Source organism: Dermacentor variabilis, chromosome 4 (assembly GCF_050947875.1).
Source record: "Dermacentor variabilis isolate Ectoservices chromosome 4, ASM5094787v1, whole genome shotgun sequence".
NCBI lineage: Eukaryota > Metazoa > Arthropoda > Arachnida > Ixodida > Ixodidae > Dermacentor > Dermacentor variabilis.
In genome coordinates, this window is record NC_134571.1 from 6444870 (window position 1) to 6463191 (window position 18322).

General features: G+C 48.6%; 1 protein-coding gene across 11 annotated transcripts in view; it reads left to right on the forward strand.

Moving 5' to 3' along the window:
- Positions 1 to 18322, forward strand: part of LOC142578610 (uncharacterized) — a 307117-nt gene that overhangs the window by 233178 nt on the left and 55617 nt on the right. For all 11 annotated transcript variants that reach the window (XM_075688019.1, XM_075688020.1, XM_075688023.1 and 8 more), the window contains 2 exons: positions 5366 to 5584; positions 9383 to 9631. In XM_075688019.1, coding sequence (XP_075544134.1) covers positions 5366 to 5584; positions 9383 to 9631 — 468 coding nt within the window. The remainder of the gene's footprint in view (positions 1 to 5365; positions 5585 to 9382; positions 9632 to 18322) is intronic.

Sequence of the window (18322 nt, forward strand, 5' to 3'; positions counted from 1 at the left end):
GCACACTCTTTAATGATGCCCATAAGATTTTCCATCATTGCTTCAACACTAAGATCCTCTTCCTAAGCTAAAGCCGAATACCTGTTCTGTAGCTTGATCGGGAATCCCTCTATTTTCCCTCTTATCTATAAGTCATTGATCGGTTTCTTATGTACCAGTTTGTTCCGTTCCCTCGTCAAGTCTGGGCTAATTGGAGCTTTTACCATCCTATGGTCACTGCAGCGCACCTTGCCGAGCCCGTCCACATCTTGTATGATGCCAGGGTTAGCGCAGAGTATGAAGTCTACTTCATTTCTAGTCTGGCCATTCGGGATCCTCCACGTCCACTTTCGGCTATGTCGCTTGCGGAAGAAAGTATTCATTATCCGCACATTATCCGCGCATACTATCCGTGCAATTTTCCACCGGAAAAAAAGAAATCCACGTGTTGATAAAATTGCATAAACAGGCCTGGAGTGCGGCCTGATCCCGGTGACCCGAACCGGCAACGCACTCCCTCACCAGGGCAGGACTGGACGCCCTAGTGCAGTACTTCGCCACAACCTCCTATATGAATACAACAATAAAACCCAGGCCCTCAATCCCCAGCAGCTACGAAGCAACTGACCATGGCTGCGGTCAGACCTGTGACGCAGCAGAGGGTGCTAAAATCCCTGGGTCCAGAGAAGCCGCCATTGGAATCTGAACCTGTCAACGTTTAACGCTAGAACGTTATCTAATGAGGCGAGTCCATAAGTGCTACTGGAAGAATTAGCGGGCAGTAAATGGGATATAATAGGGCTCAGTTAGGTTAGGAGAACAAAAGAAGCATATACAGTGCTAAAAAGCGGGCACGTCCTGTGCTACCGCGGCTTAGCGGAGAGACGACAACTAGGAGTCGGATCCCGGATTAACAACGATATAGCTGGTAACATACCTGAACTCTATAGCATTAACGAGAGGGTGGCAGGTCTTGTTGTGAAACTTAATAAGAGGTAAAAATTGAAGGCCGTACAGGTCTACGCCCCTACATTCACTTATGATGACCAGGAAGTCGAAAGCTTCTATGAAGACGTGAAATCGGCGATGGGTAAAGTCAAAGCAAAATACACGATACTGATGGGCGACTTCAATGCCAGGGTAGGCAAGGAGCAGGCTGGAGACAAGTCAGTGGAGGAATATGACATAGGGTCTAGGAAAAAGAAGGTATAAGTTGCGGGAAATAGAAAGCGACAGTCTAACATTCAGTTCACGTCAAACTGTCACGACGACCGCCTTGCCGTTTTTGCTGCGTCACAACCCCAGGCGCGGCGAGCGTCCCTCAAAAGTATCCCAAAAGGTAGCGATATTAATTACAATAATTTTGTGGGTCAGAGAATGCTTCACGAAGTTCTGCCAGTAAGATTCAGTACACGCGATACTAATTGCGGTACAGGTCCCAGCTGCTTCTCGCTAACTGCGTCGCAACACCGGTCGCGGCCACAGTGTTTTGAAACTACTCCAAAGAGTAACGAAATTAGTTACAATACTGCTGTGGGTCCGAAAAAGCTGCAAAACTTATCCCGGCAATATTCAGCACAAGCGAAACTGCGTCCCAAAGGCGGGTGCGGCGAGCGTGCCGTAAAACAAATGAAATAAGTCATAATGTTGGAACTCATAGAAAGCGTCGCAGACATCTCCCAATACTAGACATTAACTCAAAACCACGCCAGGACGCCCGAGCTGTTTTTCGCTAACTACGTCACAAGTCTGATTTCCGTCATTTCCGTATCGTAAGAGCCAAAGTTGCTGGAAATGTGTCGTAGACTGTCTGACAAAATTTCTCACCATGCCGTAGTCCAATAATGCAGTGGTGCCGTGTCTAACTGCAGAACGAAATCAAGAAAACAGTGGGAGCCGAATAAACGCGCTACATACAAAAGAGACGGCTCGCCGAAGAGGCGAACTTCACATGCGCAACCGGCCTCGCTGGCTTCGGTGGCGTGACTGGTACATGACGCATGCATCTGTCGCGCCTGCCGTGCCGTTAGCTTCTTGCAATGTAACGCAAGAAAATTAAGTCGCGAAGTATAAGTTCTTTTATACGCAAACCTCTTTAGTTTTAGCGGGAAAGTATAAATAAAAATAGAACGTTGTCTGTAACTTCATTTGACATTCTTTCTTTTCTTTCGATGCTCGCATCAACTAACGGATGGGATTAACACTAGCCCTGACGTGTTTCCTGTTTCCAGTTTTCGGCGAGTGTCCCCTCTTGTTGAATTTCATTCTCTATGTCGCGCTTTGTAGTCGTTCGCAGATGCTGCGCGATACAGGGCCGTTCGGCAGGGGCATGCATGTGAACAAAAAGTGCTGCTATGCCGAATCCACGCCTATGTTCGAGACCGCAGTTCACTAACGCCGTCGATGGACGGTACGAGCTGCGAACATCAGCGCACAACATTTTGAGACATATCTGTGAAGCTTACTCACGTTCTCTCAATTGTTTACCATATGCCGCTGTGTAATGACGGACAGTTACTAGACTGTGCTTTGTGTGCTGGCGCACGTAGACGAATATCCGTGCGCTTGCGGGCGTGTCTTCGATGCAAAAGCATCAAATGTCCCACTCAGCGAAAAGGCTGGCGTCTGCAGCGCCGAATCGGCGCCTCAATCACCACGAGCTGTGGCACGTGCGCGCCTCGACGGTCGAAGCGGGCGACCACCGACGCCAGGCGTTGCGTGACGCCGCGACGCCCTTGCTCTCGGAAGCCTCTGCTGTAATCCCCGCATGCCTCGAAATGAGTATGGAAAAATTTATGTTTAAAAAAAGGGATAGATACGAAAGGAAAAACGATCGCGGTAGTGAGTTTCAAACTTACCGCCCAAGCGCCTGGCAGACAGCAGGCATGTGCAGCCTGCTTTATGACATCATGCTACTTGGTACGAAATTTTCATCAAGCTCGGCGTGACAAAAGCGGTGGCGTCAAAATCAACGCGGCTTACTCGAGAGCGTCCCGATTAGATTCTGTGGAAGTCGGGAAAGATAGCATGACGTCATGGATCGAGAGAGAGAGAAAAAAACTTTATTGATTCTATCAAGGGTTTTAGCGGTGAGCCGTCTTGCGCTTGCTGCCTGGCTATTCAGCACGGGTGTGCCCCTATTCCAGGGCTCCACTGAGCCTGGCCACTTCGCACGCGTGCTGCACCATTGCCCTTTGGGCGGTGAGCTCGCTGCTGGTGAGCAGGCCCTCCCATTGCTCCGCACTCGGGTTTTTATGCTTATGGAATGTGTAGTTATGCTTACATTGCCATGTTATGCGGTAAAGAGTTGGTATTTCTCCGCACCATGGGCAGGAGTTTCTGTATTGTGTCGGGTACATTTTACTTAGTATGTGTAGATTATAGAAAGTTCCGGTTTGTAGCCTTCTCCAGTCGGCTGCTTCCTGTTGTGTAAGTAGTGTGTGTGGCGGAGGATATTTGATCCTCTGCCCTCTATGGTAGTTTAATATTTCCGCACACGTCGGCTCCACCGTTGTAGGGTTCTCGAGAGGCTCTATCTGTCCAGCTCGGTATGTGATCTCGCGAACTAGACTGTCTGCTCTCACGTTCCCTTCTATCCCGGTATGGGCCGGTATCCAGAAAAGTTTGTGTTTCACTTTATTTCCGAGGGTTCCTGCTCCGAGGAGGATTCGCAGGGCCTCTTTACAGACTCTCCCCTGCAAGTAACGCCTGCATGCAGCTTTGGAGTCTGTTAATATGGTTAGTGATCTGTTACTTCGGTAGCCTTCGGTCGCTGCAAGCGCTATGGCGACCTCTTCCCCCTCCGCTACCGTGCAATTCCTTATGGTTGCGCAGCTGATTGTCTCTCCCATGTAGTCTACTACAGCCGTAGCTACTCTGTGTGTTCTAGTGTGCTTGTCCCACGGGTATAGCCCTGCATCCGTGTACACCGTGTTTTCCTGTGTTGCCAGGTGGCCTTCCACGTAATCTGCCCTTGCCTGCCTTCTGGCTGCGTGTAGGTTCGGATCCATGTTGCGTGGAATTGGACTTATTCTGAGGGTTTGTCTGACGTTGTCTGGGATGTCTGCCTCTCGATCTATTGTCCCTTTCATATCGTATCCTAGTCTCTTTAGGATCGAAGTGCGACGGCCTTGTGCTATCTTGGAGGCGTTGGCCAAGCATCTAGACGCGCTCACTTTCCCGGGAGCAGTTGACAACTCAAAGGACCACCTAGGGGCGTTCAATTAGACATTAATGCTTTCTCATTCACAACTCATAAGTGCTTAGGTGTCCTCAGATGCTTCCCTCTCTCTTTCCTTCCTTTGTTTTCTTTCTTTGTATGTGTGTTTTTCCGTGAGTAAGGAATTTGGGATATTGTGCTGGCCGGCTCTGACGTAGCCTACCGTCACAGGTTTCTACATGCAAATAATAAAAGAACAAACGTCACTGCATCTCCACAGTTGCACCCCATTCTGCGTGGGTACCGTAAGAGTCTTTGGCATGAGAATAATACGACGCTACTTCGCGCGAAAGTGCAAGCATTGGTGGCGATAGCAAGGTGAATTAAACCATTACGCGAAGTAAGGCTCGTAGGGCTGTGGGCTTGTATAAATGGGGGTAAACCTTCGCTCGGTAAATAAATGTGCGTGGTGTCGACAAGTTCACTCGATGAGCACTCGTGGTGAGGCGCAGCGGGGAGCGCTTGTCCCGAAATGAACGTTGCCGGCTGCTGCTGGCTAGCTTCGCTATTTCAACTGCGCCTCGCCTCCGAAACTCCACAATCACGTGACCTTCGGCACTTTGCGCGCGGGGAGACGACGCGCATAAGGGTGTGCTACTTTCTAGCACGCGTCAAACCACCAGTTTTTTCGGCTAGCCCTGGCACCTGGTAGCAGATCACGTGACCTCCAACGATCGCGGCCGCGCGGGCAGAGCGCGCTCGGCGGGCAGAGCCGCGCACGCCATCGCACCAGGGACTACACGGCGACGCCGACGGCACAAACGCGCCTCGAGTTTATAGCGCAAGAAGTTTATTGCATAAAGAAGAAACAGTGGTAGCATAACAGCAGCAGCAGCAGCAGCAGCAGCAGCAGCAGCAGCAGCAGCAGCAGCAGCAGCAAATTAATAGCCATTATACAAGGTGATTATCAAAGGCTATGCGAGTGGGCATGTTGACAAACCGGGATTGAAAATATAGGCAGCGTGCAGGGGGGGAAAGCACACGGAAAAACAAGACCCGTTACGACGCGTTTTGTACCTTCTCGTTACCATTGTCTATCTTCGTTTACGCGCAAAGATGTACGGTGCTAAGGCAAATGCCGCAAAACATATTGCGATACTTGGCTCTTAACGATCAAGTAGCATGCTTGACAGTAGTTCATCTGTTCGTTTCTTTACTCCGCAACAGGCCTGTCCTGCCCCGCGCTGCAGCATCCGGAGAACGGCAAGGTGCTGCCTGAGCGGTGCTTGAGCCCCGGCGCAAACTACCTCAAGTCCAGGTGCTACTTCCACTGCAACCCGGGTTTTAGGCTGCTGGGAAAACGCGTCAACACTTGCGGAGTTAACAGGACATCGGGGTCGGCAAAGACGCTGGACTGGAAGCACCCTCCGGGCACCTGCAAGAACGGTGGGCCCGCGTCGTTGTTTCCCGCTTTCCACTTTGTCCCAACCTTTCGCGCGGGTGTTTCCGACAACCGGCAGGTTCGCTTAGGGGGCGCCTCCGTGTCGGGTAAAATGAGATGCACAAAAAAGGTTTCGTCTTACAGTATCGCACTCGGGTTCCGTTACGCCTTCCAGGACACAGGTGTCTGTTGTTTTTCTTCCGTAATTGATAATTTATTATCTAAACCTGTGATATTGTCATGCGTCGTATACCAGGTGTCCCATTTAACTTGGACCAAGATTTTCAAAAAAACGCCAGAGCTCTAGAGAAATCGTGCCGACTTCATAGTAGTAGCAGTCGTGTGTACTTACAACCAATATTTTTTTTTCATCACGGAATAATAATTACTTAATAACTTTTAATTATTATTGCTAGAATTGCAAACGTGTCAATTACAAAGCTGTAGGGCACATTACATAAACTCCGAATCAAGCATTTATTTTGTGCTGAAGTGTGTCTGGTTCCTTTTTTCCAAGAAAAAAAACAAAAGCCCGCGAAATATGAAATAGATGCGCGCTCGCGCGCCGCTACTAGGAGCGACTCCAAGCAGCCTTTGAAAGATATACGGCTGCATTCGCTTATCGCCGCATCGTATAAGTCTTCGTCATGTAGGATGGCCTAAGAGGTTTCGTGACCTAACTAGCGTGGTGCGATAAATGTCAGCATTTGCGGAAGCAAGAATGTTGTGCTCGATCATGAGGCACTCGGCATACCTTTAACCTTCACGTATCATGAAACAAAGCTACAAAAGAAATTTTAAAAAATGTTTTAAGAAACAGTGCGCAAAGGAGCACGAAAAAAGAAAGAAAAAAGGCGGCTTCGGAATAGCAGCGAATAGCTACTCAGGAGGTTATTTCAATCAAAAAATATATCAAAAAGCACGTATGGCGTCTCAGCCAGCCACAAAGAAACATTCAAAGGTGCAACTGGTTTAGCCATTTACCCTTTCTGTCTCTTCAACACCGGAAAAGTGGCAAAAACAAAGCAGTTAATTTTTCATATATTTTTCTATATTTGTCACAAGCTTTTCTTTTTTTTGAAGAGGTAGCTTAGCGCAAATAAAACCACGGACACAAGGAAGACAGACAAGGACAAGCGCTACTCACAACTGTTTAATGGAAGGAAGGATGGTGCATAAATATATATATCCTCTTGTCACGCATGCGCCTACCAAGCAGAAGTGAAGCCGGTACATGCACATCAAAGGCGGTCGCGCATGAAGTTAAATTCGGCATCCAGTAAAGTGATGGAAGGCTCACTCACACATCTATCTCTATTCGTCTTGATAAAGAAGGCCTCAAGAGCGAGCCTGGAAGACGCGTTGCCGCTCCTGCCAAGAATAGTTGTCGCAGAAAATCGAGCGTCGCAACCACACGCGGTAACATGAGCCACCAAATGTGCGCCTTTATCCTCTTTTTTCTTTAGTTTTTGCGCATGTTCCCTTAAACGGTCATTCACACAACGCTCAGTTTGACCAATGTAGAGCTGCCCACAAGGGTGCAAGGGTATTGCATAAACAACCCCTCTGGAGCACTCAACAAAGGGCTTCTCATGCCTCGTGCGGCAGCCCCGCCTGCTCTTACAGCAAACTCGAAAACACAGCTTCGAAAGCTTGTTGGGCGCAGAGAAAACCAGAGGAATACCATGACGGTTAGCAATCTTTTTAAGGTTGTGTGACACCTTGTGTACATAGGGAATAACCTCTGGTCTTACCTTCTGTCGTTCGACTTCTGCGCTCGCCCTTCGTGCTCCAAGCTTTACTTTTTGCAGAAGAGACTCTACTATAGCATTGACGACCGTCAAAGGGAAACCAGCTACCAAAAGGCGTCCAACTTGGTTCGTAAAACTAGACCGCATTTGGTGTGCGCCCGATTTCCGCAAAGCCGATTCCAAGCAAAGACTACCAACTGCTCGCTTCACCACTTTAGAGTGTGCGGAATCGTACGGCAGCAATTGCTTCATGGCTCGCGATTGATAGGAACAGCAGACGTGGCCAACTTCAAAAGACAATTTTAAATCTAAGAACTGCAGGCCTGTGTCGTCAGGAAGTTCATGGGTAAAAACAAGCCCTTGGCCTTGGTTGTTAAAAGCTTCTAAAATAAAAGCAGGGGATGTAAAGTCACCCTTATTGTTTAAAAGCACTAAAAAATCATCAACATACCTAAAAACTTTTAAAACCTGCCCCCCATTAAAAACCTGCTCTAAAGACCTATCAACAAAAGACAAAAAAATGTCGCACAAAATAGGAGCAACACAAGACCCAATACACACTCCCCAGCGTTGCAGATATGGCTGCTCGTTGTAAAGAATAAAAGTCACACTTAAATAAAACTCGAGCAATGTTAAAAAGCTGTCCACTGAAAGGCCCGCTGAGTTCTGAAAGTCGACCACGTCGTTGTATTCAATACATTCCCTTAAGAAAACGAGAAGCTTGTCCTGAGGAATTGAGTAGAATAGATCTTCTACGTCAACGGAAAAACCATACTTAATGCCGTCATTACACTTAACAAATTGCGCGACCTCCGAAGATCTTTTAACACGGAAAGGGTCATCCACTTGTAGCGTCTTAAGCTTATTCAAAAGAAAAAGGCTCACGCAATGCTGCCACGCCCCGCGCTCGCTAACGATAGTTCTGAAAGGAATATCGGGCTTGTGCGTTTTCGCGGTAAAGAACGCATTCGATGGACACAGCCTGCGCAAGGTTTTTCTGTTGCTAAAGGGAACAAAAGGAACATATTGTCTGGGCACGCCTATCTACAGAACGAGATGAGTGCGCAAAATTGCAGTCCCGAGTGAGCCACCACGGTTTCCCGGCTTCGAAACCACTTGTTTTGCGCGCATGTACAGTACGATATATGCCTTTAACTTTTCCGCGCTCCCTACGGCCATTCGCTTGTGAAACAATCTTCCTGACAACACCGCTTCCGAGTTAGATCAAGAAAAAATTCATCTACTACACGAGCATTTTTCATAATAGCACTTACAAATCACTTTATCTTGTTTCTTGTACTTGGCAATGTACTTCAAACTTCTTGCGGTATTTTTATTTCTATTGATACATTGCTATCTCCCTCTTATCAATTGGCATTTCATGCCGCGTGACGTGTTCACTTGTATGCCCTGAATATATATATATTATTGCTTTTTTGCGTCTTTTTTGCGTCCCTTGAAACATTGTATTCCTTGAGTTGTCAATTTTTCCTCTATTGTTCTTTCTAGTGTTGGTGCCTTATGTTAATGTTACTCATGTTTTTCCCTTGAAGTATGCCTTTTTGGCATTTTATTACTTCCGTTATTCTTTTTCGTGTTTTGATTTTCCCAGTAATGTTGAAGAGCCCTGAATTGGGACGCATCCTTTGTACCAGATTTCAGAAGGCTGGTTACCCTTTTTTTATGCGTTCCGTTTTGTAGCCCCCCTTACACAATGCCCCCATAGGGCCTGTAAAGTATCTTACGTGTATATATATATATATATATATATATATATATATATATATATATATATATATATATATATATATATATATATATATATATATATATATATACACTCGTTGATTCTCGTTAGGAGCGGAGTATAGGTAACATGAAAAAAGCTGCAAATGTCAGTCTAACTGAAAACTCATGTTCTCACTTGACTGAAGCAAAGATAGTGCGCATTAAAAGTTGCTTGGTGTGAGAACTTCGAAATGCTCATAGCACGCATGAAGTACCTTGGTCTATGACTGTGTTTACGATTCTTGTCTCCGTTCTCCCCGCCAGACGCGGGTCCTGTCCGCATCACGTGTCCCTCGAGCACTAGACTCGTCCTGCCAGAGGGCCAGAGTTCGATGTACCTTCAACTCCCGGAGCCGGACACCAACGTGGAAGCTAACAACGTCCAATTGTTCATTGACGGCTTCCCAAACGCCTCGGAGCTCGTACCTTATGGAGACGTGCAGGCGACTTACGTGGCTACAAACCCCGAGGACAATTCCACTGCCAAGTGTTCTTTCCAAGTCACGGTGGACGGTAGGCGTGAACCTCACCATGCTTTCGCACTTTTATCCACACAGTGTGTTTTTATTGCATTCTTTGGCTCATTGCAGGCACATTGTGGGAGGTTAATAGATCTAAGGAACCCCCATCCAAATATTGCATGTAGGCTTTGCTGTCTTGCCACACTTCGGACCTCTGTAAAAGAAAATTTCATGTCCGGCATCAAATCTGCAACATAGCGCGCAGCAGCCCAATGATTTAGCCACTATGCCACGGTCGTTTTCCTTTCTTTATTTCCAGCTTGACTACAAGTGTAAATAGGGGCTCGTTATTACAGATCACACTCGCTTTATATGTATTGAAGCATCGAGCGTTGGCACTACATCTTCACGACACTACACCGCATCACGTGCTTTCACAACCATTTCCACGAAGTATTCAAGTACACATCCACTTTAACACCACAATGTCGATATGCCAACAAACTACACCGGTCTGCATGCTGCGCGAGTAAACAAAATAAAGATAATCTGTAGCAAATCACGTTCAGGTGGCAAAAACCGACTTCTATATGTATTAAGGGATAGGCCTAGTTTTAAAGTTCTCCAATATAACGACAAAAATGGTGTTATTTCAATCAATGAAAACATGTTTAACAGCTTCAGATTGGTTGCGCAGAAAGCATCTGCTTCCACATGGCACATGGCCCCTTTCCTCTAGCTACATTTCAACAAGCAAGGTTCGGTGTAAAGCTTTAAGAAAAAAGTCGCCGTTTCGTTCGAAAGGCAAAGAATCGATCGCGATAGCGAATTAGCGGACAGCTATACGAAGTAAGGAAAGTTTTATTGGCCGTGTAAACTTGTAATCATAGGCATATTAACTAAGTGAACAAGCATGGTGTCACGCGGGCACAAGCAAGCATGAACACATGTCACTGGATGCCATCGGAAACTCGCTGTCAGAACGCTGGAGCGAGGAAGCGGGGCGGCAGCAGCCAGCAAATTGACCGTCGTGCTGCCGCTCGCATCCCCCCCCCCCCAACGCAAACTAATCCGCGAAAACACAGTGCGTGGCAGACTGTCCCCGTCGTAGACGGCTTTCAAGATACAGCGGCCCGGGCGGGCGCGCGCGGCCGTCCGGGCCGCCTGGAGTGAAACGCGCCCTCTCCCCCCCCTACCTTACCCTCCCCCTGGTACCTCGAAACGTTGCGTGCCTCTCGCGCGACGTAAGACGGCGCGCTGCCTCCTTGCTTTCCTTGCTTGCGTGCGCGAGATTGAGCCGCAATTGCCGGCTCATTCTCGCATGCTTTCACTCGCGCATAAAGCACACGGTGCGCCACGACCACTTCGTGTCCCTTGGACTTTATACGGAACCTAACGGCAACGGCGACGGCAGAAATGAGTTTTGATAGTTATGTAAGATTGCATGAGATATTAAACGGCTTGAAAATAACTGGTTTCATTGATGTTTCCTTAAGAAAAATAAGAAATATTGAAAATAAAAGACGATTGTGCGCAGAGCGATGAAAAATCCGACACATTTATTTCTCTAACACTGAAAATAATCTAATTGTTACATCATTGCATCACAAAAATCCCAGCAGACCTTTCAGGTTGGAAATCTAGGTACGATTTCATGTCAATGCCTTGATTTCACATCAAAGCGTAAAAAGCGACATTTGTATCAATTTGTGCCCGATTCATTCCCGCTTGGCGCGTCAACGCTTCGCTGTACAGCGGACGATGCCTTCCGGGCATTGAGGTTTGAGTGCACGTTAAAACTTCTTGTGCGCGATCCCTTGCGAGCCGGTCGCATAGCTTGTTGCGCACATTGCTAAACTCGCCCAGTTTCTTTCCCACGCTTCAGAAGGGGAAATGTGCAGTACCCGATGAGTGAGCTCAAGGGATGGTTGAAGCAAAGCCCTTGATACCACGTGGATGAATACACGTGCTTCGCAGACTCCCAAACTCCTTCCTTTGACCAAACGTTAAATACGTAGAAGAGAGTCGCATCGCAGGGTAAGGATTATGCGGGGAAGCTGTGTGTTTTATCTTATTTTTTCAGTATTATCCTGCTTGAAAAAAACGACAGAAACCTGTGTTTTCCCTGAAAGCTTCAATGTTTTTGTTGATTTCCTTTCAGCCGATTAGATCTCTATACCTGGAGCCTCCATATAATTGCTATCGCAATAAAACGTCTTAAGCGTTCGCCGGTAACCGAATTTTTAAAACTCTTTTCAGCGCGTCTTGGCCAAGTTCAAGGTTCTCGTGATCTTTCCTCACACGATCGTCGTCACCGTAATCTTGCTGCTGGCGTCACACACATGCTCGCGCCTTGCACAAGCACGTTGATCCCCATACCAAATGTGACGCTGGACAGCGAGCTCAGTGCCTTGTGATCCCTTTTTACCACTTGTCGTTATTGTTGCGCGCGCACGCATGCGCTTGTCTTACGGCGAAGCTGTTAATGGGTGTTTCACAACTACTGATTCACTTGTTTTTGGTTTGGCCAAGGCCGACCAGCGACGGTGTGGTTGAGATCCAATGTAAAGAAACGAAACCTGTGTCGAAGCCCCGAATGTTCTTCGAAACGTAATGATAAATGAATAGGAAATAAACATCACCTTGCGTATGGTATATCCAAATTAACAGCTTAAACACCCGTTTGTTTACCAGCAATATCCTATTTTCCTTTGTCACGGCGCCTTACATACCGGCTCCATGTTGGAGGCCAGTTAGTATAGCCGCGCTAGCTGACGCCACCGTGCTGCAACGCGGCCTATATCGTAGCCAGCCGGCCGCATGCGCCATGTCAGTTGTCAGATTGGTATATATCTGCGAAGCATTTTTATACCGCAGCTCTAGGCACCCGTTCTTGCGGTGAACGTCGGCGTAACCGAGCGAACGAGCCCAACAGCGAAGGATGAAAGAGCACAGCGGAGCGCAGCGGGGAATGTAAGGCGGCGATAACGAAGAGAGCGCGAAGAGGAGGGTATGGCGAAAGCATGAGAATAAAAGCGTAATGCCGCGCAAGACGTGTTCTGCGACCATCGCTATGAGATGGCGGCAGGGTACCGCGCGTCGTCTGTTCATCTTTCTTCAGTCACTGCTTTTCACCCGCTAACAAATGTGAAACGTTATGCCTCGATGCACGACGCGCCTGCATGTATCAGAAGTTTCTCGAATGTTATCGATGGTTCCCTCCGTTGGATGTCGGCACCAAAGCATTGTGTAATACGATTGTGTGCGCGTCGCGAATGGCGTAGTACTTTCTATAAACCATGCAGGCACCAGCGATTACGCTGGAACCTTCGACGAGTCATGTATGAAAGCCGACGCGCTTGACCAGCAGATCAGATTTCCGACGATCGCCGACTCCGCTCACCGCTATCGTTGTGCTTGAGCGTTACTTGTTTTGCAGCGCACAAGGTCGCCCGATGAAGAGGCAAATTTGTAACTCACAGTTTTGACACTTTGTAGTTCTTCACTCCCACTATAACGTGAGGACCTAATCATAATACAAAACACTGTAGGCCAGTTCGTTCTGAACAACGAGCGACGCAACCGGTGAAAGTGCCTCGTCTGCCGCAGCGGCTGAACGAGCTGCCCTATCAGCGCCGCCCCAAAGAGGGCCCTGTCGTTCATGGTCTTTGCCGCAAGGTATCGCGAATTCCAAACACGTGAACAGCTGCCTTCGAAATTTGCATTAGGGAGTATCGTAATCGCCTGGGAATTATTTTTAACACGAAAGTGTCCCGGCGAAAATGTGCCCCGTGTGCATACGCCACGTAATCATCTTCAAAAAAATTTCCGGGGTTTTGCGATGCCCAGCAAATAATTGTGACTGTTGCTTTCTGTGTGTTTGTAGAATGCCACTGTAATGAAAGGTGTGCACCCCGAACGGAGCACGTGTTTCATCATCGTTCCGCACACATAGTGCACAGGTGAAAAGTACGGAAGTCGGCACTCATGTCTAGAACGACGGAACGTCGCGTTCGGGACTGCAGGACCGACGTCTGCAGTTTGAAATAGGCTACATCTGAGCATGCGCGGTGCCAATGACGCGGCCGGCTGGTATTTCTTTATCCATCGCCATTCAGCATTGTTGCGACCGAACGGGCGCTGTCAAAATTTCCAGTCATTGCCTGCGTTGCTGGTTACTCGGTGCACACCACTCTCAAGAGGTTGAAACGGGACAAATGCAAAGCGCTCGTGGTGATTGACAAGACTGTCGCTGTTTCGCCCGAAAATTACATGTATGGTCTTGTCAAACGAGTTGACAGGGGAGGGTTGTTTTGCCCAGGAATGTCGGCTGTGAATGCAATGGCTCGCAATTACGTTGTCGTAGAAGAGCTTTCCAAGCGTGCGGAATTTCTAAAGGCCCAAAACCAGCGCCAAGTAGCCACGGAACTGACATTCCGACTGCTCAGCAATGAGGAGTCGTCATACTTTGACGTCCTTGAAAAGGGACATACGAGTGAGATGATGCTGAAATATGTGTTGTGGTGCAGCACAAACATACTACAAAATTTCTGCCGGCAATTGAATGACAAGGTGTTTGGCCCGGACAACAAGGATAAAAACCGGAAGCAAACTAACGAATAAATGAATAGAACACCGGTACGTGTAGAAAACACCTGTCTTTTTATTTTCTGTTTCTGCCTAATTTTAATCAGAGTACTACACGCGTAGCCGAAAAAAAAATAAGCCAAGCGCAGAACTATTATGCGGACTTGTGCTGGGCCGCTATTTTGTAGCGATGCCTTATGCCTTATTCCATGCTATTCTTATCATCCACCACACACGGCCGCCTGATCCCGTTGATAATTTGGGCAGACCGTCGCTCTGACCACTGGCCAAGCGCAAAAAGCTTGGAAAAGCATAGAATCGGAAAAGGCATCGCTACAAAATACCAGCCCTGGAGCGTTCCTACTCTTCCGCCGGAGGCGGCCCCGTCCGGCTGACGTCACAGAGGCAGCCAACCTGCCTCGAGTCAGGCTAGGTGGCGTTGCTAACCCCCCTGCCTGGCGCGCCGCGGGAGAGGGCACGTATCCGGGCCGCGTACCTCGTTCGCGCACGCGAGATTGTGTGTGTCTGATTGTGAAGAGGAAGGGGCGCTATTTTCTACAGCCGTTTAGGTAGCACGACTGAGCGCCTTCGCGAGATTGAACCGAGTTCGCCGGCTCGCGGTCACACGCTTTCACTCATACTGAACCTCACGGCGACGGCATATATGCATCGGGAGTGTTCACATAATTGCTATCGCAATAAAAATATGTGAAGAACGAAGCCCACTTGCTGTTAGAGAATACGCTGAGAATACATGCATCGGGAGGTGGTTCTCTGCGGCACTGTATTGCACTCTGTTATCGGGGTGCTCCCTCTTACCACCGCGCCTTACCCATACGCGGAGGCCAACTGGTACTTGGAGCGCCATTTCCTCAAGCAACGCTTTCGTAACCCCGTGCAGCGCCTGCCACCGCCTCTGATCGCAGCGCCTACGATCAGAGGCGCAACGTGTTAACCACGGCGTCTCAAAGTGCAAGCTGTCACGAGGAAAGAATGCGAGAATGCTCCCCTTACCACCATGCCACCATGCGGTACTGAACGGTACTACATGGTACTGTATACCCTGACAGCGGTATATTATACTGACCTACGGCGCGGTTGCGCGCGGTCACGCGGGCTTTATCTGTAGGATAGGATAGGAATAACTTTAATAAAGTGCCGGCAAACGACGATTTAACGAGTCGTGACGCTGGCCAAGCCTCGACCCGGGGTTATACTCTACTCTGCACTAGCCCCGTTGGGCCCGTTTGTAGTGGAACACGAGGTTTGTGCTTTTCGAGCGCACCCCGGGCCTGCTGGACGGCCCATAGTTGTGAGTCCTTGTCTGTAGACTGCAGTGCACTTTGAAGTTTTGGCGGGTAAATCCTGGAGGTAGCTGCCGTCGGGAACCTGGCACGGTCCCACATGATGTGCCATTGGTCCGCCGGACCCGCTGTACAAACACCACACAGCCCACTCGGATAGAGCTCTGGGTGAAGCACGTGCAGCACTGCGGGGGCGAGGAGTGACGCGGTCTGTATTTGTCTTAGGATCACGGCCTCCTCCCGACTGAGTGCCGGGTGGGGAGGCGGCATTGTCCGTCGAGTAAGGTCTGGTGTGGTGTCTCGTGCTACGGAGTTGCCGATGCGGGTAGGATGCGTGGGGTCCGTGATTACCACACATTTGTGGTCCAGGGTATCCTATCTATAAAGCGATCTGCTTTGGGGGGCACAGTCCAGGGGCTATATTCTGGACATTCCGCCATTTTGTTCGAGGCGTGACGTAGATGCGACGCGAATAAAACGGTGCTGATGACCTCATTTTGCTTTCGTAACGTGACGCCAACTTGACGCTTTGCCTAATAAACTGAAATGAAGGCGCTGAACCTAAGGTTCTCGGTAAAGCAAAACAGTTTTCTTCTGCAGTAAAAATAAAGCAGCTGGCTCACAACGCATGACTATTCCGCCGAAAACGCTTCTCGCTTCCGTCGTCTGCTGCGTACAAGCCGTCGTCTGCTTCATTAGCGTGTCCTCGGGAAATAGAATGAGTGATCGTATGTTGGCGCCAACGCGCTTGTTTTCTTCCTTGAGACAACGTACGCGACCTACACTCTAAGAACAGTTTACACCCTTTGGCTTGCCCCTTCTGCCACACAAAAATAATCGTCATCTGCCTTGATGCGTTTCCTTTCTTTATCGCTGCGAGCCCAGAACTTTCCAGTAACGAATGGCACGCGCGTTGTCAGCATAGAACAGTTTACACCCTTTGGATAACGCGCGTGCCGTTCGTCACTGGAAAGTTCCGGGCTTGCAGCGATAAAGAAAGGAAACGCATCAAGGCAGATGACGATTATTTTTGTGTGGCAGGAGGGGCAAGCCAAAGGGTGTATAAACTGTTCTTAGAGTGTACTAGTGGTGATGCGCGCACGTTCTAGGTCACGTTATCGCTATCTCGGGAAACGCAAGTGACTCAGCCTGACTCGACTGACTGAGAAATGCTGAATATCACTGACAGCGTTGCGCGCGCCAGAGATATCCATTTGCGCGACGCAAGCGCCGGCGTCGCCATCTCTTGTTCATTTCGCTGGTTACTTGCACCGCGGGAAGAAACTTCAAGGTGCCGCCTTGCGTACATTTCTTTTTATAAATTAAAGCGATGCCTTTGTCATAACTTCTGATTGGGCGAAAAGGCATTAATCTTGATTCAGTACAAACGCAGCAGTGAAAAGTGAATAACGTTGCAGAAAGTTTATGTTGAACCGATATTATTTCATATGAAAGCGTTTTTTTTTTTTAAATGATGGCCCAAAACACAAATGCCAACATGACCTCAGGGCGATGCTGATACTATGAGCACGCATTATGAACAAAATATTTTCATGGCGGCAAACGACGCGGGAAATGTGGCGATACGTATTCCTCACGGCCGCCATTGCATATCGCTGCTCATTAGCATAATTTGCGTGGGTCGTCGCACTACAAATTATGGCGGAAAATCTTGCAATGGCGGCCCAGCGCAACGTCACGCAACGTGAAATTGACATTTACGAAACGGCCCTTCCTGTGATGCTCCCCACGGCATATTCCTTCAACCATTCACCAAGCTTAAATGGCGCCTATCCTAGATCGCCAACACATATTCGCGAAATTGCAGGTGCATTGCACTGGCTTCTGTACGCTACCGCTCACTTTCTTTTTGAAGCGCTAACGTCACAATATAGCTACCAATGACCAAAAACATGTATTAGTCAATAAAGTTTGCAGCTCCATGTCACGTTTCGTCACCTTGATGAAAACGCAAAACTGCATTTTCCAAAACTTCCGTTTCCCGGCAAAATTTTTAAGACACATGAGCTCTCGACAGCCAGTCAGAGAGTCAATAGGGCGGATAACGGCGACCATGCAGCTGCCATGCATTTCGAGAATAGGGCCTTAGGTGGGCTGACAGCTCGTAGCTTTGCGTGCGCTGTGTTCTCACCGCTCAGTTTGCCTTGAAGCGATTGACAGCACAAAGGACACTTCGTTCGGTGCTGCCGCCGCGATTCCTTACGCCATGCGTCTCGACAGCGAGTGAACGCAATCATCGAGTGTGTTCATGTTGGCCTGTGCACGCTGACACCATGCTAGGTCATTTAGATAGTAAGCGAATGTTTACAACGGGGCTTTCTACTACAGTGGCTTCTGCATATGACGCGGCTGCGCCACCCCTGTCTCGAATACGATCTGCAATGCGGACAGTGCAGGCGTCTAGGCGTGCCGAGGGCCGATGGCGTCCTGTGCGCTATAGCACCCACACACGCTTGCGCGTCACTCTTGTCCACGAAGTGAAACATCACTGTAACTTTTGTATGGCTCCGTTGTTTGTCATTTGCCTATTTTCTATATTTTCTTTTCCCTGTGTATGTTCAATCCCCTTGGTTTTTTTCCGTTTTTCTCTTTATTTCATACTCCCCGGCGAAGCAGCCGTTAAATGCGCGTGGCGAGCGTCGCTCTACGCCGGGTGCGTCGGAGCGCGTTGGCCGCGTCCGATTACGTTGGCTGCGCCAGCGCGTCGAACCATCAGTCGAACTGTACACGCTGTTGTTCTCGCCAACGTGAACTAGCGTGAGCGCGCGCCAACGGTACGTCGGACTCTATTCCGCCTATTAGCCGTCGCTTAGTTACGTGGTACCGCAGTG